The following is a 26099-nucleotide window of genomic DNA, read 5'->3' on the forward strand; positions in this document are numbered from 1 at the left end:
GAGGTAGAACTGCTGTAAGTTTTTACAAAGGAAAGAAATAATAGTCTCTGTCCATCCATTATTTCTGTTCTTGCCAAATAGATGTCACCTCTTTCCCAATTCCTTAGAATTTTTTTTTTGTTACATTTGTACCCCGCACTTTCCCACTCATGGCAGGCTCAATGCGGCTTACATGGGGCAATGGAGGGTTAAGTGACTTGCCCAGAGTCACAAGGAGTTGCCTGTGCCGGGAATTGAACTCAGTTCCTCAGGACCAAAGTCCACCACCCTAACCACTAGGCCACTCCTCCACTCTAAAGTGATAGTCACTTAATGAGAGCTCTGAATGCCATAATGGAAATCCTTTAGTGTAGGACAGAAAATACGACTCTGTCCGTAGCCCACAATGGATAGATCCAGATGTGTGCTATTGCCACGCAGGGACTGCTTTTCTTTCCTCACAAGAGCATGTACACTGGCCCCTCAGTTAGGCCTCTGCTTAGACATTATCTACCTGCAGTACAGTTCCCATTCGAGGGTCTTACTAGAAAGACAAGCTGGTGGGGGGGGGGGGGGGGGGGGATATAAGGCTCTGTGCATCCCCTCCCAATTCATCAGGCATCCTTACTCCTGTTGGAGTTGGAGGGCCCACAGACATTATTTGGTCTGAGCAGAGACAGGAGTGTCCATTTAAAACTAGTATATTCTAAAGAGTTTGCCTCCTCTTGCATTATAATTTCCTTACTCCTGCCCCACCTATATTCTAAATTCAAAGAGGTTTTTAACACCTGAAAAGCAGAAAACTAGTCAAACTTTGTAAGGCAACTGCAGTACAATACCTTAAATCCCAAAATATATATATCACTATTTTCATAGAACATTCAGGATAGCCCTAGAAAATTATGATTCGTAGTCACTTTACTAAGACATAGTACACCTTCCTCCCGATAGCCAGTGGTGGCCAGCATTTTTAAAGCATTGACCATTTCTAGCTAAATTAGCTCTGCATATTTCAATGCCAGGTCAAGGCCGGGCACTGGCATTGAATATCTGGGGCTGTCTGAGAATGAGATGACTGCCGGCTATTATACAGGTCCCGGCTAAATATCAGCCTCTTTAATTTTAACATTTAGAAAATGGAATATTGTGAAAGACAAACCAGTATTTAACTACCTCGCAAATCACACAGAAGTGATTTGATTATTTTGCAGCATCAATAGTACTGTTGGTTGTTGGGACTTAAGGAGCTGATTCATAAATATTGACTCACTTGGTTTGGTGCCTTTTTTTTCAGAATTCCTGGAATTTATGAAGGGTGTTGAGTAAACCATAATGAGACCGAACAGATGCCACAGCTGCCATCAGACAGCAAACACCCTGCAAACCCTTCAACGTCTCCACTGTCTACTCCACCAGGCTGTGCTCCTTTGGCTGCTTGCATGAAAGCTCTTCAGCTGAGTAGACTGGCCATCAGGGAAACTGCAATAATCCAGTTCATTGAAGTGGCTCAGGCAAACATTGTGTACATGACTCATAGGGCATCCAGTATTTGTTCATTTCTCAGCCTTCTGGCTCACATCAACTTCTGATCCATGAGATCAGGACGCTTCCTTCTTGGCCTATTAGCCGAGACTGAAAACCTGCAGACTATGGGGAAAAGGGGGTGTTAACCTTCCAACTCAACTGGGGACAAGATTATCTCATAACCATTGCCAAAGCAGAATTAAAAATTTTAAAAAGGGTGATTATGAGATCATAAAGAACAGATTGTGCCATCTGAGGCTTATCATATATCTATTAATTGAATATAAATGTTACACTTCTCTGGATTCAGTGAGGAATCTGTGTATAATTGCTTAATGGAGCTTGCAACTTGATTAATATTTTAGAGGCTTATTTTTTGTCATTTAATGAATGTCAGTTGTAAAACAAGAGCTCTGCCATTTTATAGAGAGGCAAAATTTCAGCACCCAAGCAATTGTACAGCTTTGTATGGGTAGCTTGTTCATACAAAGTTATACATTTACTGCCATTGGTTATACATATAAGTGCCACCATTGCATGTACATGTATAATTGTATGGATAAGATATCTAAACAAAGTTATACTGGTTATTTGGCTGCCACCTTTTCGATTGGATAAGTCATATGGAAGGTGGCTGAATTACAACCAGGGCTTTTTTTGAGGGGGTACTTGGGGTACTGAGTACCGGTACCTTTTCCATTGTCTGCTAAAATTGACCCATGGTCCTCATATTTTAATGACAGAGCTTAGGCTCTACATACAAGTTCTGCCTTGTCATAGATTCTGTGACTGTTTACAGGGGACCTGGCTATTATGCTGTGGATCTCTCAGTGATCACCTTCACCCCTGAAGGGTGGCCTGTCATTTGAGTACCGGCACCTTTTTCAGTAGAAAAAAAACAAAACACTGATTACAACACTCTCCATATAACTTTAAACCCAGTCTGGCCCATCCAAATTTTGCACAAATTGAGACATACACATTCCGGCCGTTCAGCAACTTGAATGGCCAGAAGAAATTATGTGTTTTACCACCCTCTGACTTGAAAACACTCTTATGCAGTCTGTGCACCCTGCTGATCACATAACAACTGGTTTTCAATATCAACGAAACAATACATAACTTGCAAAATTAACACCAATAATATCAAGAAATATCAATAAGTACCTGACTAGCTCTTACATTTATAATAAGAATATAATTATGCATTTAATAAAGCTGTGGCTGGATATCCCTGGTAAATATTTGTGTAATATGAATAACTGTATAAATGTTTAACTCTGAGCCAAATGTTTGAGGCACTTCAAATCCTCCAAAACCTATTAATCAAAGCAGTAGAGTGGGTAGACCCACTCACTGATGATATAAAATGTTATATCAACCCAGAGTGTGTGTAAAAAGCAATAATGATTTCTTTTTTGAATTGCTAATAAAATACTTTGTAAACTATAATCCTTACTTTGTTTAGTTTAATGGCTAATTAGTTTGCTCTGCTTTCATTATGTGCATACTAAAATAGGACATCACATGCTGACACTTAGGGGTACATTTTCAAAAGGTGCCAAAATGTAGGTATTGGCATTATGCATGCTTACGGGGGAATTCTATATATGGTGCCAAACATGAGATACTACTTCCACACCAAATTTTCAGTACAGAAAAGCATTCTAAAGGATGCAAGGCGCCAAACCAGGGCAGAAATGGTAAATTTGTATACAATTCAAATGCCTCTTATTGACGTACAAGTGCATTCACTCTGCAGCTCCTCAGAACCTCTCCAATCTTATCTCTCCCTACACTCCTCCCTGGGAATGTTCTTTGGGCAAATCTCTTATCTGTACCCTTCTCCTCCATTGTCAACTCCAGACTCCGTTCCTTTTATCTTGCTGCATCATATGCCTGGAATAGACTTCCTGAATCAGTACATCAAGCTCCAGCTCTGGCCGTCTTGAAATCTAGACTAAAAGTCCATCTTTTTGATGCTGCTTTTAACTCCTCACCCCTATACAAATACCTCTACAGCACTATGTAAGCCACATTGAGCCTGCAAATAGGTGGGAAAATGTGGGGTACAAATGTAACAAATAAAATAGAAAATATTCACTTGTTCAGTACCCATGTCTGTTTTAACATTCCCACCTCAATAATTCCCTTATTTGTCCTGTTTGACTGCCTTGATTAGATTGTAAGCTCTGTTGAGTAGGGACTGTCTCTTACATGCTCAAGTGTACAGTGGTGCGTATGTCTAGTAGTGCTAAAGAAATGGTAAGTAGTAGTAGTAGACCCATGCAAAAACACATGTGCCTATTCTATAAATGGGCACATGTGTTTTTCATAGGTCTACTATAGTGTCTAAGTATTTCCGTGCAGATCTGTAAAGGGGACGTAATGAGAGGGGGCATGAGTAGGTCAGGGATGTTTCCTTAAATTGTGCGGAATGCTATAGAATAGTGCGTATCTGTGTCCAGCTTGTGTACTGGGATTTACACCCGGTTTCAGTTGGCGTAACTCCTCGCACCCAAAGTTAAGCGAGGATCCCAGTGCAATGCGCTATTCTATAAAAGGAGCCAATCCCAGAACACTCATAGAATACCATTCAGCACCAAACTTTGAGCACCATTTACTGAATCCAGCCCTAAGTGTGAATTCTATCATGGTAGTTGTGCACACAACTCTTTTTATAGAATACAAGCATAAGTCTTCATTTAAGAACATAACTTTAGGCAGGAACACTTACACCAGCTCAATGACTAGTGTAAATGGTCGCACCTAACTGTAGATAGTTAAGCATGGAAATGATTGCACTTAAGTGCCTGATATGCACCGAGCCACCTGTGCCCCTCCCATGTCCAAGCCACCCTTGGAGTTGTTTGCTCTAGAATTTGAGCTCACAACTTGCAGAATACCAACTACGGAAAAATGATGTTCTTACCTGATAATTTTCTTTCCTTTAATCATACCAAACCAGTCCAGACTAATGGGTTGTGTCCATCTACCAGCGGAAGGAGACAGAGAAAATAGTTCTAAGTAAACTGCCCCTTAAGGGTATCATGCAACATAGAATGTTCAGTATTTCGAATAGCCAAGCAATGGTGCTCTGAAGTCTAGAAGAAAACACGGTTAATACCAAACAGGCAAACTCTTGGAGCCAATATGCAGAACCTCACTGTTCCTGCTTGTCCAAAGGCAACTGCAACCTCCCCTCACAGTAAAGTAAGCGGGAGGGAATGATCCATACTGAGCTTGCTCAAGCACATAGAAATCTACCCCTGAATCCGGGGAAAGAACTCAGTGTTGCCAAGTAACAGGAGTCATACAGAGCTGGCACAACAAGTGGCAGGAGATTGAATAGAGAAGATGAAGTAGGCAGTGCTGTAGGACATCTCAGCATATTGAAGCATCATGGAACAGCCAGGGATACCTAAAGGAAACAACACTCTGACAGACTTTAGCCAGGGAGGGCATCTGGACTGGTCTGGTATGATTAAAGGAAAGAAAATTATCAGGTAAGAACATAATTTTTCCTTCCTTCTCATCTATACCAAACCAGTCCAGACTAATGGGATGTAACAAAGCAGTTTCCCAAAGGGGGGGGGGGGGGGGGGGGGGGGGAGAAGAATGCAGAAGGTTGAAAAATCAACAAAGCTATACACACAGCAAAAACACTTAGTGTCTAAGGATTTGAATATCTGAACCACCAGGCTATCAAAATGGAACAGAGTTAGACACTAGAAAAGGAACTGAAGCCGTAGGATGTAAAACAAACATCCTGAGCAAAAGAAAAATTATGTACCCCTGTCCTGAGAGTAATAAAAGCAGCAGCAAAAGATACTCTTGCCAAAGGACCTCCCCCCCCCCCTTGGAAGGAAGGCAACAGTCGTATCCGAGCAACAAGGAGAAGAACTGTTTCCTAGACCAGGATCCATTCTCCGAACCCTGGCAGGACAAAGATTAACTCCCAAACTTGCCGGTCTGCCTTGAGTCCGAGATGGTCGGATGAAGCGACCCTAACAAGTACTAGGAGTACACAACCCCAATAAGTGTGCCATACTTCATAGAAGAAAGGAAGCAAGGCCAAGGAACCACCCAGACCTGCGCCTAGTGAGAGAATCAAACTCCACAGAACAAGAGACTCCAGAGTTGAGAAAACCAACTAACTGGAGCGCTAGTCTCTCCAGGAGAACCATGAAGAAAAGGGCAGCAGCATACCAGGGTACAACCTTAGAAAGAGTACTCCTCAACCAGCTCGCTCTGGACTTAGGGATGAAAGAACAGAACCAAGAGAACAAAGACAAAAGAAAGAGTCAAGAGTCACACAAGGATCAGAGATTAATTCAAACCCCAGCAATGGAGAAGCTTCTCGTCAGCAAACAAGAAGCTATGGCAAGAAAAGGTGCCACAGGAATGGTAGCTAACAGGAGACACGACAGCCTTGTCTAGCAGTCTAAACTGCGGTATGCCACAACTGCTGAGAAGTTACTGTATCCAAGCCGCAGAAAAAAAGCTGGGGTTGACTGACAAGGTGAAACAGTGCCAACAGGCAAAGGTGAAAATAAGCTCCACAGTCAGACTGAACTGTGCTCAAGGGACAGAAAAGAAGCTGCGCTCATCAGGCAGAGTAGGATCCGTGCTCAACGAGAACAAACGGATTTGCACTCAAAGCACACAAACTGAGCCATGCACCACGGGCACAGAAGGAGTTGCACACCTCTGGCAAAGATAGAAATGCACTGAACAAGTGGAGAAGAAGCTGAGTGTAACAGACAGAGGATCAGCAGTACCCCACTGAAAGAGCTGGATGTTAGAGGTACCTGCAAAACTGAAGCAGCGGTAGCGATGGAACTGTGTATAAAACGCAGACAAGGAGCTGCTTTCCACACGCAAACAAGAAGCTGTGCTCCGGATGCCAGCAAGGAGCTGTGCGCCTGATGCCAACAAGGAGCTATGCTTCCTATGCAGACATGAAGCTGTGTAGCACCTGCAGTCTCAGAGCTGTGCTCCACTTCACCCAATTTGCAGAGGAGAGTTGTGCTAAACATAAGAGATGGAGCTACACTCAACAGGCGGTGGAGGTGCGCTCTGCATGCAGACAGGGAGCTGCGTTCCACAGGCAGACAGAGCTGTGTTCTACATGCAGACACAGGACTGTGCTCCACGCTGAGACCTGCAGAGAAAGAACTACACTCAACATGTGACAATGGAGCTGCGTTCAAAATGCAGAGATGAAAGGTTGCAGAATAACCAGTGAAGGAGCTTCACTCAACATGCCATGATAGAGCTATCCTCAACATACAGCAATGGAGCTAAAGCCAACCTGGAACTGTGCCCAACATGCAGCGATGGAGCCGTGCCCAACATGGAACTGCATGGAATAATGAAGTTGTGCTCAACATGCAACGATGGAGCTGCACTCAACAAGCAAAATGCATAGATGGAGTCCCGGGGAACAGCCAGAGAAGGTGCTGCCAGGAGGCCAACAGGAAAGGAGCACAACTTGTGGAAATTCAGAGCTGGCGTTGCACTCCCCTGGCCCAGAGGGACTAAAATTACAAGAAGAGAAAGCCCCATGCCCCAAGAGACACTCTCGGCCCTCAATTGGTCTCTGAGCCACAATGACCGCCCTCCTAGGCAACCGATACGGAGCAGCAGTCAACGTAGAGAAAGAACTCCCGCCAAGAGGGAGGTAAGCATCACGGAGCTGGAATCTTCAGACCATAGGGAGCAAAATGCAGCCATAAGGTAGTGAGGAATACATTACCAAAGGCGGGAAAATAAATCAGGTAACAAGCAAAAGAAAGAAGGAAAAACAAAGTTTCTTTTTTTTTTTTAATTAAACAACCTTCTTCACTAGTGACAGGAATGAAAAAAGGTTTACCTCAGAGGCAGAAAAGGAGGGAAAAACAGTTTTGGGTTTTTTTAAACAACCTTCTTCACTAGTGACAGGAATAAAGGCTTACCTCAGAGGCAGAAATTCAGATATACGTACCACCACAGAAGAGAAGAACCCCACAGGGGAGACAAGTTACTCCATGCCACAATCAACCATCACCCTGCTAGAAAGACAGCCAGGGGAGGTAGGGGAGGGGAGGGAACCAGGGTCACTGGATATCACCCTTGCTGGCAGATAAGGAACTCAGGACTACTGAGTATCATCTAAAACTAGCCCCAACACGGCTACCAGCACACTCCTGGCTCCACTGTCACCAGAAGAATCTGGGACAGGAGCTACCAGCCAGCAATCCAGAGAGCTGCACGATCCGTCCACCATCCGCTAGGAGAGAAAATACTGAACATTCCAGGCTGCATGATACCCTTAAGGGGTGGTTTACTTGGAACTATTTTCTCTGTCTCCTTCTGCTGGTAGATGGACACAACCCATTAGTCTGGACTGGTCTGGTATAGATGACAAGGAAAGGCAGTTAGCACATAACTCTAATTGGTGCCAATTTAGCCCCAATTAACATAGTAACATAGTAAATGACGGCAGAAAAAGACCTGCATGGTCCATCCAGTCTGCCCAACAAGACAAACTCATATGTGCTACTTTTTGTGTATACCCTACTTTGATTTGTACCTGTCCTCTTCAGGGCACAGACCGTATAAGTCTGTCCAGCACTATCCCCGCCTCCCAACCACCAGCCCCGCCTCCCACTACTGGCTCTGGCACAGACCGTATAAGTCTGCCCAGCACTATCCTCGCCTCCCACCACCGGCTGGCTCTGCCACCCAATCTCGGCTAAGCTCCTTAGGATCCATTCCTTCTGAATAGGATTCCTTTATGTTTATCCCACGCGTGTTTGAATTCTGTTACCATTTTCATTTCCACCACCTCCCGCGGGAGGACATTCCAAGTATCCACCACTCTCTCCGTGAAAAAATACTTCCTGACATTTTTCTTGAGTCTGCTCCCCTTCAATCTCATTTCATGTCTTCTAGATCTACTGCCTTCCCATCTACAGAAAAGGTTCGTTTGCGGATTAATACCTTTCAAATATTTGAATATCTGTATCATATCACCCCTGTTTCTCCTTTCTTCCAGAGTATACATGTTCAGGTCATCAAGTCTCTCCTCATACGTCTTGTAACGCAAATCCCTTATCATTCTCGTAGCTTTTCTTTGCACCGCTTCAATTCTTTTTACATCCTTCGCAAGGTACGGCCTTCAAAACTGAACACAATACTCTAGGTGGGGCCTCACCAATGACTTATACAGGGGCATCAACACCCCCTTTCTTCTGCTGGTCACACCTCTCTCTTTACAGCCTAACAACCTTCTAGCTACGGCCACCGCCTTGTCACACTGTTTCGTCGCCTTCAGATCCTCAGATACTATCACCCCAAGATCCCTCTCCCCGTCCGTACCTATCAGATTCTCCCCGCCTAACACATACATCTCCCGAGGGTTTCTATTCCCTAAGTGCATCACTTTGCATTTCTTCGCATTGAATTTTAATTGCCAAACCTTAGACCATTCTTCTAGCTTCCTCAGATCCTTTTTCATGTTTTCCACTCCCTCCCGGGTGTCCACTCTGTTGCAGATCTTAGTATCATCCGCAAATAGGCAAACTTTACTTTCTAACCCTTCGGCAATGTCACTCACAAATATATTGAACAGAATCGGTCCCAGCACCGATCCCTGAGGCACACCACTACTCACCTTTCCCTCCTCCGAGCGAAATCCATTCACCACCACCCTCTGGCTTCTGTCCGTCAACCAGTTCCTAATCCAGTTCACCACTTCGGGTCCTATCTTCAGCCCTTCCAGTTTATTTAAGATCCTCCTGTGGGGAACCGTGTCAAAAGCTTTGCTGAAATCTAAGTAGATTACGTCCATAGCTCGTCCCTGATTCAATTCTCCTGTCACCCAATCAAAGAACTCAATGAGATTCGTTTGGCACGATTTCCCTTTGGTAAAACCATGTTGTCTCGGATCTTGCAACTTATTGGCTTCCAGGAAATTCACTATCCTTTCCTTCAGCATCGCTTCCATTACTTTTCCAATAATCGAAGTGAGGCTTACCGGCCTGTAGTTTCCAGCTTCTTCCCTATCACCACTCTTGTGAAGAGGGACCACCTCCGCCGTTCTCCAATCCTTCGGAACCTCTCCCGTCTGCAAGGATATGTTAAACAAATCTTTAAGAGGACCCGCCAGAACCTCTCTGAGCTCCCTCAATATCCTGGGGTGGATCCCATCCGGTCCCATGGCTTTGTCCACCTTTAGCTTTTCAAGCTGTTCATACACACTCTCTTCCATGAACGGTGCTCTATCCACTTCAATCTCAGTTATACTTTTTGCAGTCCATCGCGGTCCTTCTCCAGGATTTTCTTCTGTGAAAACAGAACAAAAGTATCTATTTAGCAAATTTGCATTTTCTTCATCATTATCCACATAGTGGTTCGCAGTATCTTTTAGTCTCACAATTCCCTTTTTAGTCATTCTCCTTTCACTTATATACCTGAAGAAAATTTTGTCACCCCTCCTTACATTTCTAGCCATTTGTTCTTCCGCTTGCGCTTTCGCCAGACGTATCTCTCTCTTTGCTTCTTTCAGTTTCATCCTGTATTCCTCCTCGTGTTCCTTTTCTTTAGTTTTTGTGTATTTCTGGAACGCCAACTCTTTAGCCTTTATTTTCTCAGCCACTTGCTTGGAGAACCATATCGGTTTCCTTTTTCTCTTGCTTTTATTTACTTTCCTTACATAAAGGTTCGTGGCCTTATTTATAGCTTCTTTCAGCATGGACCACTGTCCTTCCACTTCTCGTATTTCCTCCCAGCCCATCATCTCCTTCCTCAGGTATTCCCCCATTTTACTAAAGTCAGCACACTTGAAATCCAGAACTTTGAGTTTTGAGTGGCCGCTCTCCACTTTAGCTGTAATATCAAACCAAACCGTTTGATGGTCACTGCTGCCCAGGTGGGCACCCACTCGGATATTTGACACACTATCCCCATTTGTGAGCACCAGATCCAGCGTCGCTCCCTCCCTCGTGGGTTCCGTCACCATTTGTCTGAGCAAACCGCTTTGTAAAGCATCCACGATCTCTCTACTTCTTTCCGATTCCGCAGACGGAACCTTCCAATCTACATCCGGCAGATTGAAATCTCCCAGCAACAGCACCTCTCTCTTGTTTCCCAACTTTTGAATATCTGCGATCAGGTCTTTATCTAGTTCCTCCGATTGTTTCAGAGGTCTGTAGACAACACCCACATGTATAGAGGTTCTATCCTCTCTTTTTAAGGTGATCCATATCGCTTCTTCCTTTCCCCAGGTCCTTGTCATTTCGGTCGCCGTGATATCATTTCTCACATATAGAGCTACTCCTCCACCTTTACGACTCTCTCTATCCTTCCTAAACAGATTATAGCCTGGTATGTTTGCATCCCATTCATGTGAACCATTTAGCCATGTCTCCGTGATTGCAACAATGTCTAAGTCTGCCTCCAACATCAGGGCTTGAAGGTCATGAACTTTATTGCTTAGACTGCGAGCATTTGTGGCCATCGCTTTCCATGTACTTTTCCTGGTATGTGCTTCAACATTTGTTATATGGGGTTGTCTTTTCTCTTTGGGTACCTTCATATCCTTTTGTTCCAAATTAATTTCTTTCTCTTCTGCCTCAGTTCTATTTTCAGGATCATCACCATGCTGTAATGGAGCAAAAGAATTCTGTAGGGGCAACACTTGTGAGGGCGGATGCCTCTGGTGCACATAGCGAAGCCTTCCTGAGCCAATTATAGTTAAAAATTGGCTTTTAACTCCAGTTAGCTGCCTTATTGAAGTTACTCATACAAATGACCTTATTCTATAAATTGTGTGCAAAAATGTGTGTGCTAGTTAGAAATTTGAGTGCACAGCTTCCCAGTGGTAGTCTAGCACAACATTTTTAGTTCCACAAGGTAATAAACAAATAGCATCAAACTATTGTTATATTGAAAAGTGTGTCCTATCAGAAATAACAGTGCACTCTGCTGCAGTAATATGCAACTGTGTCATGCCCCCTACCCTCAACGCAAGCAGCATCCTCAGGCTGAGCAGGGTCCCGTCAACACGCACACTTGACTGGCACAGCCCTGAGCCATGTGTGTGTAGTTCTTCTCTGGGTGCAGGCCCCTTGATTGCTTTGCTTCCACCCACCTAGGTCTGCTCTTCCTCTGCCTGACCTCCCTTTCTTCCACGACTGTAGTTTCTTCTGCCAGCACGAAGACCTCTGTTCCACCCCAGTCCAGGAAGAAGGTTCTCAAATGGGGACACTCCTCCACGTTTGCTGGTTGCCCCGGATTCCACAAGACTTTTCATTTAATCTCTCAGTACTATTGGTGGCCACGCATGGCTTAGGATGTCTTACATTTTGTTTCCACCTGTCCCATGTGTGCCCAAAACAAATCCTCTCCTGGCAAGCCATGGGGATTCTTACAGCCACTGCCAGTTCCACAGCTCCCTTGGCAGGAAGTATCCATGGACTTTGTTACTGATTTACCACCGTCCCAAGGTCACACGGTCATTTGGGTAGTGGTGGATCGATTCTCCCATATGGCCCATTTCATTCCCATGAAATCTCTCCCCTCGGCCGCTACTCTTGCCAAGAATTTCATCCAGCATATTTTTCGTTTACATGGTCTACCTCTCCGGATCATAAGTGATCAGGGAACTCAATTCAGTTCTAGTTTCTGGAGAGCACTGTGTTCTGCTTCTGGCATCACCACCCATTTTTCATCTGCATGCCACGCACAGACCAATGGAATGGTGGAATGGGTCAATCAAACTCTCAAGACCTTCCTGCGAATGTATACTAATAACCGACAGGATGATTGGTCCACATTACTCCCCTGGGCTGAATTTGCCTATATCAACGGTCTCCACACTGCCTCTCGTATGTCACCATTTTTTTTTACAGTATACGGGCACCACCCATGACTACCACTTCCGATCCCTCAGACCCAAGCCTCGCCTCAGCTTCCTCACTGATATCCGGGACATTTGGAGCAGGGTCCAACAACATCTTCAGCAAGCCGCTGCTAGATACAAGCTTTTTGCAGATCGTAAGAGGCGGTCTGCTCTGACCTTTCGACCTGGACAAAAAGTTTGGCTTAGTACCAAATTCTTGAGACTCCGATTACCCTCCTTCAAGTTTGCTCCCCGATACATTGGACCCTTTTCAGTACAATCTCGGGTGGGAATCGTCACTTATCATCTCCAGTTACCAGGCAATCTCAAGGTCCACAACGCTTCCCACGTGTCCCTGCTAAAGCCATTTTTGACCTCGAAATGGCACCCAGAGCCAAAGAAGATCATCGTTCCTGATTCCTAGCCGGATCCTGAATTCAAGGTAGATGAGGTTCTGGACTCCAAACATCAAAGGAGAATGCTGTTCTATTTGCTATCCTGGAAGCACTTTGGTCCTGAGGATAATTCCTGGGAGCCCGCTGCCAACGTCCATGCACCTGAATTGATCCGGGAGTTCCATACCCGCTATCCACCCAAACCCGGACCTAGGCAGAGGGGGGTCCTTAAGGAGAGGATACTTTCATGTCCCTGGCTTCCTCGGGTTGCACAGGGTCCTGTTGACACACACACTTGACTGGCACAGCCCTGAGCCATGTATGTGTAGTTCTTCTCTGGCTGCAGGCTCCTTGATTGCTATGCTTCCACCCACCTGGGTCTTCTCTTCCTCTGCCTGGCTTCCTTTGCTTCTCTCCTATTGGTATTCCAATTCCTCCTTCCCCTGCTCTTGTCCTATGGCTGTGCCCCTTCTCCCTGCTGATGTCAGACGCCAGCACTTTATCAGCTGAGCTCTCCCTAGACTCCTTGCTTCGGCTTCTACTTTGGTAGGTGCTATTTGCTCAGTAGTGTGCTTCTCCTCTACTTTGTTCTTCGTTACTGACCTTGCTTGTACCTGGATTACTCTCGTGTCTGCTGCCTGCCTCCTGACTCTGCCTGTACCTGGATTACTCTTGTGTCTGATGCCTGCCTACTGACTCTGCCTGTACCTGGATCACTCTCTTGCCTGCTGTCTGGCCGTCACGTCCATCACCCCGCTTCCTGCTCCATCTTGTAAGCCCTGCAGGCCGCCCGCACCTAGGGGCTCAACCTCTTGGGAACGGCGGTCAGCGCAGGTGAAACCCGGGGTTGACCAGCTGCCAAGCAGAACTTGGTCCGAGTACTAGGCTCAGCAGCGCTGTACTTGGTACAAGAACTCACAGGTCTGACAAGCTGATTGCTGCAATAAAGAGTAACGGGTTTCCTTTTTTATCAGGGAGAGAGTAGGGATTGATTCATGCACTGACTGGAAGGGAGACATTAGAAAAAAAAAAATCTATCCTGCTGGACTCCTCTGCTCTCAACATCACCCTCCCCCCCCCAAATCTGATGCTCAAGTGACTCACTCCCCTCCTGTGGACCCCCCTGATCCTAACTTCCCTCACCCCTCAATGCCGAAAACAAACCTCACTTCAACCTCTGCACCACTGTCTTGCAAAATAACTGTGCCTAACCTTGTATGGTGCAGCCTGGCAGAGGAGTGGCCTAGTGGTTAGGGTGGTGGACTTTGGTCCTGGGAAACTGAGGAACTGAGTTCAATTCCCACTTCAGGCACAGGCAGCCCCTTGTGACTCTGGGCAAGTCACTTAACCCTCCATTGCCCCAGGTACAAATAAGTACCTGTATACAATATGTAAGCCGCATTGAGCCTGCCATGAGTGGGAAAGTGTGGGGTACAAATGTAACAAAAATAAAAATAAATGGATAACAGAATTTGGCACCAGTGTCTTGCAATAAATCCCTTAGTTGGCAGACATATCCCACAGTGCATCCCAGGATACATCGCACAGGAAAGGGCGCTGCCATTGTGCAGGATGGTGGAGTGTAAGTAGGATTGAGTAGGCATCTCTCCTGCCTCCCAACTTCAAAGTATGCATGGGAGGGGTTGGGGTTTAGGGTTCACTAGACCACGATGGATTTTATTTTGGGAGTCAGGAGAGGGGAAGGAGTCCACTAGACCACCGTTAAAATTATACCTTACCTGATCATTTTCATTCCTTTAGTCCTATCTGACCAGCCCAGAATGAATGGATTATCAGGTAAGACATAAATTTTCCTTCCTTTTCGTCCATACTAGACCAGTCCAGAATGAATTGTAAGTAGCACAGTAGTGCCCCAACTAGGGTGGGAGACAATAGTAAAGAAGGTAAGGGGATGAGTTCTGGAAACAACTAAAGCTCTAAGGTCTTTTACTGAAAGAAGGAATACGTGGAGGGGCATAATCGAACGCGAACGCCTATCTCCATGGGCGTCTATGTCCGAAAACGGGTACATGAAGAGGCGGGACAGACCGTATTTTCGAAAAAATGGACGTTTTTCAGCTGGGCGTTTGTTTTTTTTAGCGATAATGGAAACTAAAAACGCCCAGCTCAAAAATGTCCTAATCCAAGCCATTTGGTCATGGGAGGGGCCAGGATTCATAGTACACTGGCCCCCCTGATATGCCAGGACACCAACTGGGCACCCTAGAGGTCAGTGCGGTGGACTTCAGAAACAGCTCCCACATGCATAGCTCCCTTACCACGGGTGCTGAGCACCCAACCCTCCTCCCCCAAAACCCACTACCCACAAATGTACAACACTACCATAGCTCTTAGGGGTGAAGGGGGCACCTACATGTGGATACAGTGGGTTTTGGAGACCTCCCATTTACCAGCACAAGTGTTACAGGTAGGGGGGGATGGGCCTAGGTCCGCCTGCCTGAAGTGCACTGCGGTACCCACTAAAAGTGCTCCAGGGACCTGCATACACGCAGGCCTCTAGGACTTGTTGCTGCTATATAACATTGGCACACCAGTTGACACCTGAAGACTAATCTCTCCGAAAACATCCTTTATTGGAATAAACACGCTTACTCACAGTTAACTGCAGATCAGAGGTTGTGCCCCACTGGCAAAGAGTCTCCCTGGTACTGAGATGAGCAGTATGTCAGAGCTGGCAGAATGCTGTACAATGCCCACTTTCAGCCACATTCAAGGTAAGAACTAAGTTCTGTAACGTGGCTAACACGTGAAAGGGAGCTAAAACTGGCTTACAAAAATGGCCACTACCTCATGGACTACCGGAAACAAAACAGGGCACACTCTGACCCAGTAGGCAGGGGGAAAAGCACCATGGGAGTAGACCCTACCAACTACCAACATCGTGAGCATTGAACACAAGCTAGTGGAATCACGGAGCCCAATACCCTACACCCACCACAATGCATTGCTGATGTGACTCTGCAGTGCGCATAACAGAAAAGGTGTCACACTCACCCGAGAGCCACATCAGAACCAGGGAAAGGCTGTCAGAGGATAGAACACATTCTGCTATCATGGAGGTGGGTACGGCATTTGAGGCTGGCATAGAGGCTGGAAAAAAAGTTTTTAAAATGGGTTTTTTTTGGTGGGAGGGGCTTAGTGACCACTGGGGGAGTCTGGGGAGGTCATCCCCGATTCTCTCCAGTGGTCATCTGGGACTTGTTAGTGAAAAAAAAAGGGTCCAAAAAAAGTGACCCAAAATCAAGGTAAAAACGCCTTTTTTTCGATTATCAGCTAAAGACGCCCATCTCTCCTCGGCGATAACCACACCCCAGTTCCGCCTTCACCACGCCTCTGACACGCCCCGTCAACTTTACCCGTTTCCGTGACAGATTGCAGTTGGAAACGCCCAAAATCGGCTTTCGATTATACCGATTTGGGCGCCCACGGAAGAAAGACGCCCATCTCCCGATTTGGGTTGCAATATAGGCGTTTTTCTCTTTCGATTATATGCAGGATAGTATTGAAGGCATGAGTGACTCAGAAGGAGCAAGCTGCAGCAATTGAGCAGGTGGTTCTCAATGGGAATAAGCCAAGAACACGATTCCTACCTGGAAGCGCTGAAGGTGCAGATAAGGCTGTCTTCAGGACAAGAAAAAGGGTGGCTAAAACTAGAATGTGGATTATGGACATTGAATGTGATACATAGCCATGAAGCCATGAGTCAAGCATTCAGCCATAAGATATGGGGTGCGGACCTGGGGTACCAGACTCAATTCCCGCTGCTGCCCGATGGTCAGCAGTGAGTTGAGATCCTTGGGAACCATGTTCAATTTCCTCTGCAGTTAAGTCACTTAGACCTCCATGGCCCCAGGTACAATATATAATTTAGATTGTGACTCCACTAGGAACCATGCAATGTACCTGTAATAGAAACTGTAGACCACAGAGGGGCATTTTCTAAAGGGACGTCCAAGTTGATTTGGACGTCCTCGCAAAACGTCCCAATCCAGAGGCGGGGAAACCTGTATTTTCGAAACAAGATGGATGTCCTTCTTTCGTTTTGAAAATACCGTCAGGGACTTCCAAATCCTTAAATTTGGCCACCCCTAGACATGCACATTTCTGATTTTCAGCTATTTTCAAAACCAAGGGTGTCCATCTCAGAAATGACCAAATGCAAGTCATTTGGTCATGGGAGGAGCCAGTGTTTGTAGTGCACTGGTCCCCCTGACATGCCAGGACACCAACTGGGCACCCTAGGGGGCACTGCAGTGGACTTCTTAAATTGCTACCAGGAACATAGCTCCCTTACTTTGTGTGCTGAGCCACCCAAAACCCACTACCCCAACTGTACACCACTACCATAGCCCTTACGGGTGAAGGGGGGCACCTAGATGTGGGTACAGGGGTTTCTAGTGTGTTTTGGAGAGCTCGCTCTTTCCTCCACAAAAGAAACTGGTAGGGGGGGGGGATAAGGCTGGGTCTGCCTGTCTGAAGTGCACTGCACCCACTAAAACTGCTCCAGGGACCTGCATACTGCTGTCATGGACCCGAGTATGACATCTGAGGCTGGCACCACATTTTTAAAGATGTTTTTTTGAGGGTGGGAGGGGGTTGGTGACCACTGGGGGAGTAACAGGAGGTCATCCCCATTCCCTCCGGTGGTCATCTGGTCATTTCGGGCACCTTTTCTTGCCTTAGTCATAAGAAAAACAAGACTGGGTGAAAACGTCCAAGTGCTCGTCAGGGACGTCCTTTTTTCCTCTATTATGGGTCAAGGACATCCAAGTGTTAGGCACGCCCAAGTCCGCCTTCACTACGCCTCCGACCGACATGCCCCCATGAACTTTGGCCATCCAAAATTGGCTTTCAATTATACTGATTTGGACATTTCTGTGAGAAGACGTCCATCTTCCGATTTGTGTCAAAAGATGGGCGTCCTCTTTTGAAAATGAGCCTGATAGTCACCTCAGGTATCATTTTGCGGTATATAAGTGCTCAAAATAAATAAAAATCAAGAAGGCTCATGAGGCTCAGATTAAATTTTCAGCGCTCAACTTCGCAGGCCCTGACCTCATGAAGCAGTGAAGTCTCATAAATAAATAAGTATTGCCACACTGGGACAGACCAAAGGTCCATCAAGCCCAGCATCCTGTTTCCAACAGTGGCCAATCCAGGTCACAAATACCTGATGTTCTGACTTGGTTTTACAGCCTGCCTCACTGACATAGACTACTCAATAGTTACTGTGGATTCATATTAGGTAAATGAGACTTAGAGGTTCTAAGATAAATAATTAAGATATATACACAATGATTAAGCTATATAACTGAAAAGAAAATACCTATAAACAATCATTACATCACTGATCACTACATCCAAGCAAAGCTAGGAGTTTCTAGACCAGGAAAAGAAGCAATAAACTATAGATACATCACTGATCATTACATCATCCAGGCTTTTTATTAGGCTTAGAACTCATGTTCAGAGCTAAGGAAAATTACAGAATGCTTGAAAATTTCTGTTTTGATAAACAAGTCATACTGTAGGAATGTGGTCACGTTTCTCAGTCCAGGTGGCCAGTCTGAACTCGAAACAGGCTCCAGCTCTCCCTTCACACTCCAAATCATTTCACACAAACAGAATTACTTCTAATCAAAAATAGACTCCGAGTGCACTGCTGGTCAAGGCAGAGTTGAAAAACAATCTTTAAAGTCTTCCATTACATTTGGTGCTTGATTTTCAACTCTGTTGAAACTAGTGCTCAGTATATTACCCATTTGTATAATCTGTCTTGTTCCTTTTCTGATTGTTTTATCTGATATAGAGCAACATACTAAAATTAGGAAGTATAGTCCAAGGGCAAATGGTAATAATGCTGCCCACCAATAACTAACCAAAATTCAATATTACAAATACACACTGCTTAGTTACATTAAACTACACATTTTGCCGAGAACAAAAGTTAATGCACAAGGCAGTATTTGAAATTATCAATCAAGTTGTGGAAGGAACCCACCGGTGAAATTCATCTCCACAAGTGTTCAGAGTTGGTCATCTTGAGCCTTAGTCCTTAGTATAAGGGCAAATAAATATTACAACATGCAAGTAGTAAAGTACGCTATATTAATGTCTACTTGTAAACTGAGTATAATCAACTATGAGTATAATCAAAAAGAACAAAACTATCATATTGCAAAGTATTAAGCTGATTAATGTCAGTTCTAATATCTTTTACTTTGTAGGCTAACTTTTCAGCATCAATGGCATTTATTATCTCTACACTTGTACCAAAAGCTCCTAACAATGTATCATACTAAGCTCATTTTACTGTACCAATTAAGGCAATTGAGGAAGCTACAGTGTTTACACCACAAGAAGAATATAAACATGTGCTAATAACACATTGGTGGTGTAATGTTAACAATGTCCACATTTTTGGGTCAACATTGCTGTATTGTCTGACATGTGCAAGTCATATTAAACTCGTTCGTGTGGCAGGACTCTGTTCCATATTTGAGTTTCCTCTGAAAATGATAGTTGCCACCGGACACATCTAGTAAGCTGAGCATGTGTAATTATCTTGTCAGATTTCACTATGATTCTTCCATCTCCCAATCAGCTTGCCCTGACTCTTGGAGGTAAGTCATAAATGTCCACCGAGGGTAATAGCTATACCCAGAGACACCATAAGAGGGAGGATTATACTGATTCTTACAAAGATCTATGAATAAAGCATATAAACAGATCAGTTATTCTCTAAGATAACACTTATTTGCTGGGACATAAGTCCATTCTTCTTGCCCAGATCGGAGGATCAAGACAGGGTTATATTAAGACTTAAGGCATATTGTTATACTAATTAGCCTTCAAAATGGGAACCATTATCAATTATCAATTCTAAAGTTTTAATAGTGTTGCCTGCAAGGATGTGCAATTACATATCTAGAATAAGTATCTACTACTGTGCACACATATTGACATCCTTGCAAATTAGGTAGAGGTCCTATATAATCCATCTACCAAATTTGTCCAGGTAATTTTCCCCTTTATAATTGCCCCTTAGACATGTGGGGAACAGATCGCTTAACCTGGTATTAACAGACCAGACATTCAACAATAACAGTTTTAACAACATCCATAGTTAAACTAATAATACGATCTCTGTTGCCCACCTATGTGACCTTTCCTCCCAGATGTTCACATTGTGCTCATTTCGCCAAACCTGAGCAATTATCTGGCTCTTCCACAGTTTCCACCTCAAGGGGTGTGATTTTACTTTATTCTTCAGCCACTGCGCTGTAGAGACGTTCTAAAGTAATGCCCTTGCAATGGGCATCTACATAAAAACAGTAGCATTAGTATTTTATACATAATTCCATATATCTTGCCACAATTCTCTGCCCCACAAATCCTTGGCATATTTTTCCAATTATGTTTTGTACCAAGTAGGTAGCCAAGTGGCTAATCTATTTGCCACAGACTATGAGTCAGTATATACATAACATTATCCCAAATTCTCAGTTTTCAAAACCATATAAACATAACTGTGTATTAACCACTTTCTCCTTTTCCACTGCATTCTAATGAAATTACGTGTCTTATAGTCAGCTGCACAATATCTACTAAAGCCTAATCTTTTGTTTTTTTGCCAAAGGCTCTAGTTAGCATAATTTTCATTCACTGGGACACTTAATTCTAGTTCTCCTAATTACACTGGCCACAGATCTAAAGCAATCTGTGTTGTCTGCTCAAAAGTCTGTTAAAAAAAACAACAACTTGTTGCTCTTTCCCTCTACTCAAGGTCATATTTTTTTTCTGATTACTAAAAAGTTTCCCTTCCTGAGACGGTCCTTGTATCTTAAGATTTATGTACTCTCTTTTTGTTAATTTTTCCTCTTCGCTTCCTATATTTATATTGTGCCACTCTCACAGCAGCACGCTATCCAGCTTATCAGTTAGTAACGTATTCTGCAATTAAGCATTTCATTTTAACTGTAAATCACACACATTCCAATTCTGTACTTTTCCTATGCTGTTTATCCCAGCTCTAACAGGTTTTCTGATAAGCAATACTGCTCCTTCTCCCTTTCTATTTTAATTTTTTGCATACAAAGGCTCTGATTCCTTTAAACCGGAATCCTACTCCTCACATAACCCTGCACAATTTGACCACTCAATTGCTATAATATAGTACCCCCATCCCAACCTGATATTTCAACACTCTCCTCTGCATTCCTCTTAAAAAGTGTCATTCCTTCTACGAATCCCTCCCTCATTGCCAAAATGTTCTGACCAGGTTTTACAGCCTGCCTCACCGACGCAGACTATTCAATAATTACTGTTGGTTCTTTTCAGTGCTTTTTTTGTGCCGGTACGCAACGGTACGGCGTACCGGCACCTTTTTCTCCTCCTCCCCTCCCCTCCCATTACTTCCAGCGATTCTCCGCCTCTCTCCTGCCCTCCCATCGACGTGCAGCGATTTTTCCGTCCCTCCCCTGCCCTCACCTCTCCCATATCCAGCGATTCTTCGTCCCTCAGTCTCCTTCACAGCCTGCCAGCCAGTCGGACTCAGAAGCGAACGGTGCAGGCAGCGATTGGCTGGCAGCGTCGTAGCTTCCCTCTGCAAGTCCCGCCTATGCGTAAACAGGAAGTTGTAGGCGGGACATGCAGAGGGAAGCTACGACGCTGCCAGCCAATCGCTGCCTGCACCGTTCGCTTCTGAGTCCGACTGGCTGGCAGGCTGTGAAGGAGGACGCTGAGGGACGAAGAATCGCTGGATATGGGAGAGGTGAGGGCAGGGGAGGGACGGAAAAATCGCTGCACGTCGATGGGAGGGCAGGAGAGAGGCGGAGAATCGCTGGAAGTAATGGGAGGGGAGGGCAGGGGAGAGAGAATCGCTGAAAATCAATGGGAGGGAAGGGCAGGAGAGAGAGAATTGCTAGAAATCAATGGGATGGGAGGGAAGGGCAGGAGAGAGAGAATTGCTGGAAATCAATGGGATGGGATGGGAGGGAAGGGCAGGGGAGAGAGAATTGCTGGACATGGGAAGGGCAGGGAAGAGAGAATTGCTGGACATGGGATGGGAGGGAAGGGCAGGAGAGAGAGAATTGCTGGACATGGGATGGGAGGGAAGGGCAGAGGAGAGAGAATTGCTGGACATGGGAAGGGCAGGGGAGAGAGAATTGCTGGACATGGGATGGGCTGGGAGGGAAGGGCAGGGGAGAGAGAATTGCTGGACATGGGAAGGGCAGGGAAGAGAGAATTGCTGGACATGGGATGGGAGGGAAGGGCAGGGGAGAGAGAATTGCTGGACATGGGAGGGAGGGAAGGGCAGAGGAGAGAGAATTGCTGGACATGGGAAGGGCAGGGGAGAGAGAATTGCTGGACATGGGATGGGCTGGGAGGGAAGGGCAAGGGAGAGAGAATTGCTGGACATGGGAAGGGCAGGGGAGAGAGAATTGCTGGACATGGGATGGGAGGGAAGGGCAGGGGAAAGAGAATTGCTGGAAATCAATGGGATGGGAGGGAAGGGCAGGGGAGAGAGAATTGCTGGACATGGGAAGGGCAGGGGAGAGAGAATTGCTGGACATGGGAGGGAAGGGCAAGAGAGAGAGAATTGCTGGACATGGGAGGGAAGGGCAGGGGAGAGAGAATTGCTGGACATGGGATGGGAGGGACGGGCAAGGGAGAGAGAATTGCTGGACATAGGATGGGATGGGAGGGAAGGGCAAGGGAGAGAGAATTGCTGGACATGGGATGGGAGGGAAGGGCAGGGGAGAGAGAATTGCTGGACATTGATGGGAGGGCAGGGATGAGATAATTGCTGGACATGGAGGGGAGGGCAGGGAAGATAGAATTTCTGGACATGGAGGGGAGAGAGGAGAATCGCTGGACGGGGAGGGGAGGACAGGGAAGAGAGAATCGCTGGACAGGGAGGGGAGGACAGGGAAGAAAGAATTGCTGGACATGGATGAGAGGGGAGAGAGGAGAAATGCTAGAAATGGATGGAGAGGAGAGCAGGAGATAGAGGAGAATTGCTGGACATGGATGGATGGAGGAGTTGGCTAGGAGAGAGGAGAAATGCTGACTTGGATGGAAGAGAGGGGAGAGATAATTATTGCTTTATATGGATACAGAGGAGGGAAGAGAGATGAGAAATGCTGGACATGGATGGAGGGGAAGAGAGAGGAGAAGTGCTGGACATGAATGGAGGGGAGGAAAGAAAAAAGAAGATGCACATGGATGGAGATGAGGGAAAGGGAAGAGGAGAAAAACTGCACATGGATGGAGAAAATAGGCAAAAGCTGGATCCATGTTATACCTCCTCCAGTCAATTCCATGGAGGAGGACCCAGCTTTTACTTATGGATGCAGGGCAACAAAAGAAGAAGAAAGGAGGAAAGTAAAGAAATAAATGGAAAGAAAGCCCTGGAAACGGAGTTAAGAGAACAGATAGAGAGCAGCAGAATCAGAGACTGGGACCAATATGGATAGAAAAACAAAGTCACCAGACAACAAAGGTAGAAAAAATCATTTTATTTTCATTTTAGTGTTTGGAATTTGTCTTATTTTGCACTGGGTATACTGGAGCTGTAAGAGCTTACAGAAATTATTTATAATGAAAAAAAATCACATTATTTTTTCTCCTATACTAGTATAATATTTTCAATGATGTCTGTTTATATGCGCCATGGCTGGTAAAAGGGGTGTGGCTAATGTGGGTGTGGCTATAATAGGGGCGGTGCCATGTGTGGTGACCCCGCCCACAATGAGTACCGGCACCTTTTTTTCTACAAAAAAAGCACTGGTTCTTTTGGATTCGTATTAGGTAAATGAGCCTTTCATTAGAGGTTCTAAGATACACAATAATTAAGATATATACACAATAATTAAGATAAAGATATATACACAATAATTAAGCTATATAACTGAAAAGAAAAAATACCTATAAACAATCACTACATTACCGATCATTACATCCAAGCAAAGCTAGGAGTTTAGACCAGGAAAGGAAGCAATAATAAACTATACATACATCACTGATCATTACATCATCCAGGCTTTTACATCAACTGAGAGAAGCCCCTTTTTCAGCGAAGCCGGAGTCTCATGACCAGGAGTCTGTTTCTATGCAATGAGTCCATCCATAGATGAGCTTCTGGTTTCACTGTAAGAGCCCCCCCTTTTTTTATTAGGCTTAGAACTCATGTTCAGAGCTAAGAAATTACAGAATGCTTGAGAATTTCTCTGTTTTGTAAAACAAGCCATAATGTAGGATTGAGGTCACATGTTTCTCAGTCCAGGTGGCCAGTCTGAACTCAAAACAGGCTCCATCTCTCCCTTCACATACCAAATTAGCTGTGTCTTTTCTTACACATTACAAATCATTTCACACAAACAGAATTACTTCTAATCAAAATTACAGACCCTGAGTGCACTGGACAGAGATACATGGATGGTGATTGGTCCATGTGTGTCACCTAATGCAGAGGAATGCCAATGCTGGGTTTGAGAGAAGAAAAGAAGATCTGATGGTGAATGGATCTCTCAGAGGAGATAGACTAATTTTCTCCAAACTCCTGTGAATTGAACTATGGGCTGAGCACTGCATGAAGTACAGTTTAAAAGCAGCTCTGTGGCTTTCAATGAACTGAGTAACCAGCTGCACAGAGCATGGACCGTGGACTTTTCCTGATCTACAAGGGCTTGCAGGTGCACTCTGCTAGAGCTGGAAAAAATCCGATTCTGCACATCACCTGAACTCTGGGACCTACAGGACCTCAAGGGTGAAAGAAGCAGGGATTTTCTTCTTATAGCTCAGGCTTTTAGCTAGGTTTGGTTTTGCCTGTAAATGGTTGTCTCAGAAATGGTGGTCAGTAGCCTAATACTGCTGCTTTGGGTAATCTTTTCTCAGGATATATTATAGTTGTGCATGTATGTCAGCACAGTCAGAGGGCCAATTAGGTACTCTCATATCCTTAGCAAACGAGTCCAGAATAATTGGTGTAAGTAATTCTCTGCCCACCTAAGTACCTCTACAGAGTGTGGGTTCTGGAACCCACATACAGGCAACCAGTGGCTTATATAAGGGAGAGCACTAGATGGTGCTATAGAATAAGTTGAAGGAGCATATAGCACACTGACTACTACCACATTTGAACATACAACCCACTGCTGTGGAATGAAGACTAGGTAACTGGCACCAAAGAGGAAGGTACTGAGTCTGAAGCAAAACTGTGGTGAAGGCGGTTAGCTTAGCAGAGTTTAAAAAGGGGTTGGACGGTTTCCTAAAGGACAAGTCCATAAACCGCTACTAAACGGACTTGGAAAAATCCAAAATTCCAGGAATAACATGTATAGAATGTTTGTACATTTGGGAAGCTTGCCAGGTGCCCTTGGCCTGGATTGGCCGCTGTCATGGACAAGATGCTGGGCTCGATGGACCCTTGGTCTTTTCCCAGTATGGCATTACTTATGTACTTATGTACTTAGCTGAAGTCAATTCTGTAAAAGTCCACTCATTAGTAATGCTTGAGGGCACTGCCATGAATTCTCCCTGCAGCTTCTGTAATGGAAAGAATACCTAAAGATGCTACATTGAAGCCACATCTGCGAATGGTGCCCTTAAATCCAGATATGCAGTCTCCACAGTCTCAGTCCCAGCTGAGATGCTGGAGCAGAATCCACACTTGTAGGTGGTAGGACTGAGTTTGGAATACCCCAAACTATACCATGAAATCCCATGTCAGGATACCACAAGTGCCTCAAAAATGTAGATGATTAATCAGCTCTGCATATGCAGGTAGAGTAGGTACCCTGGAGCACCATAGAGCTGATGAAATTTCAACAAGAGAAGTTGATGCCTGGAAAGATACAAGAATCCTCACTACTCAGGGACATGCTACCGGCAGGAAAATAGTGAGACAATGTAGGTGTGGAACCCAAGAATAAAACACACAGTGTGCAACCATACTACTTTGTGAAAGTGAAACAGGAGGTTGTGGCATTCTCAAGCACAGGGTATAGCTGACACTATGAAGCAGAAGCAAATGTCTGAATGCTGGAAGGAAGGATGCTGCCAACAAGAAGTCTAAGGAAGCTGGTCCTACAGAATACAAAGGAGCCAAGTCTGAAGAGGAATAGGTGTGCTGCTCTCATACAACCCACCAGGATGTCATCTCTAAACAAAATCAAGGTGATGCCAGTAAACATCCCTTGTGCAGTGTGACAGCCCCCTTGTGGCCAAGGGACTTCTCCATGTGCTTTTCCTTTCACTTGGGACTCTGTTTGAATTCCAGTTGATATCTCTGG

At 45.1% G+C, this 26099-nt stretch overlaps 1 protein-coding gene across 1 annotated transcript in view; it reads left to right on the forward strand.

The window, feature by feature from the left end:
• Positions 1-1908, forward strand: part of TNNC1 (troponin C1, slow skeletal and cardiac type) — a 37120-nt gene extending 35212 nt beyond the window's left edge. Inside the window, exon 6 of the mRNA XM_030207161.1 lies at positions 1274-1908. Within this exon, the coding sequence (XP_030063021.1) occupies positions 1274-1305 (32 nt within the window). The 3' untranslated portion in view covers positions 1306-1908. The remainder of the gene's footprint in view (positions 1-1273) is intronic.
• The last annotated feature ends 24191 nt before the right edge of the window (positions 1909-26099 follow it).

This window comes from Microcaecilia unicolor, chromosome 6, assembly GCF_901765095.1.
Source record: "Microcaecilia unicolor chromosome 6, aMicUni1.1, whole genome shotgun sequence".
NCBI classification, from domain to species: domain Eukaryota; kingdom Metazoa; phylum Chordata; class Amphibia; order Gymnophiona; family Siphonopidae; genus Microcaecilia; species Microcaecilia unicolor.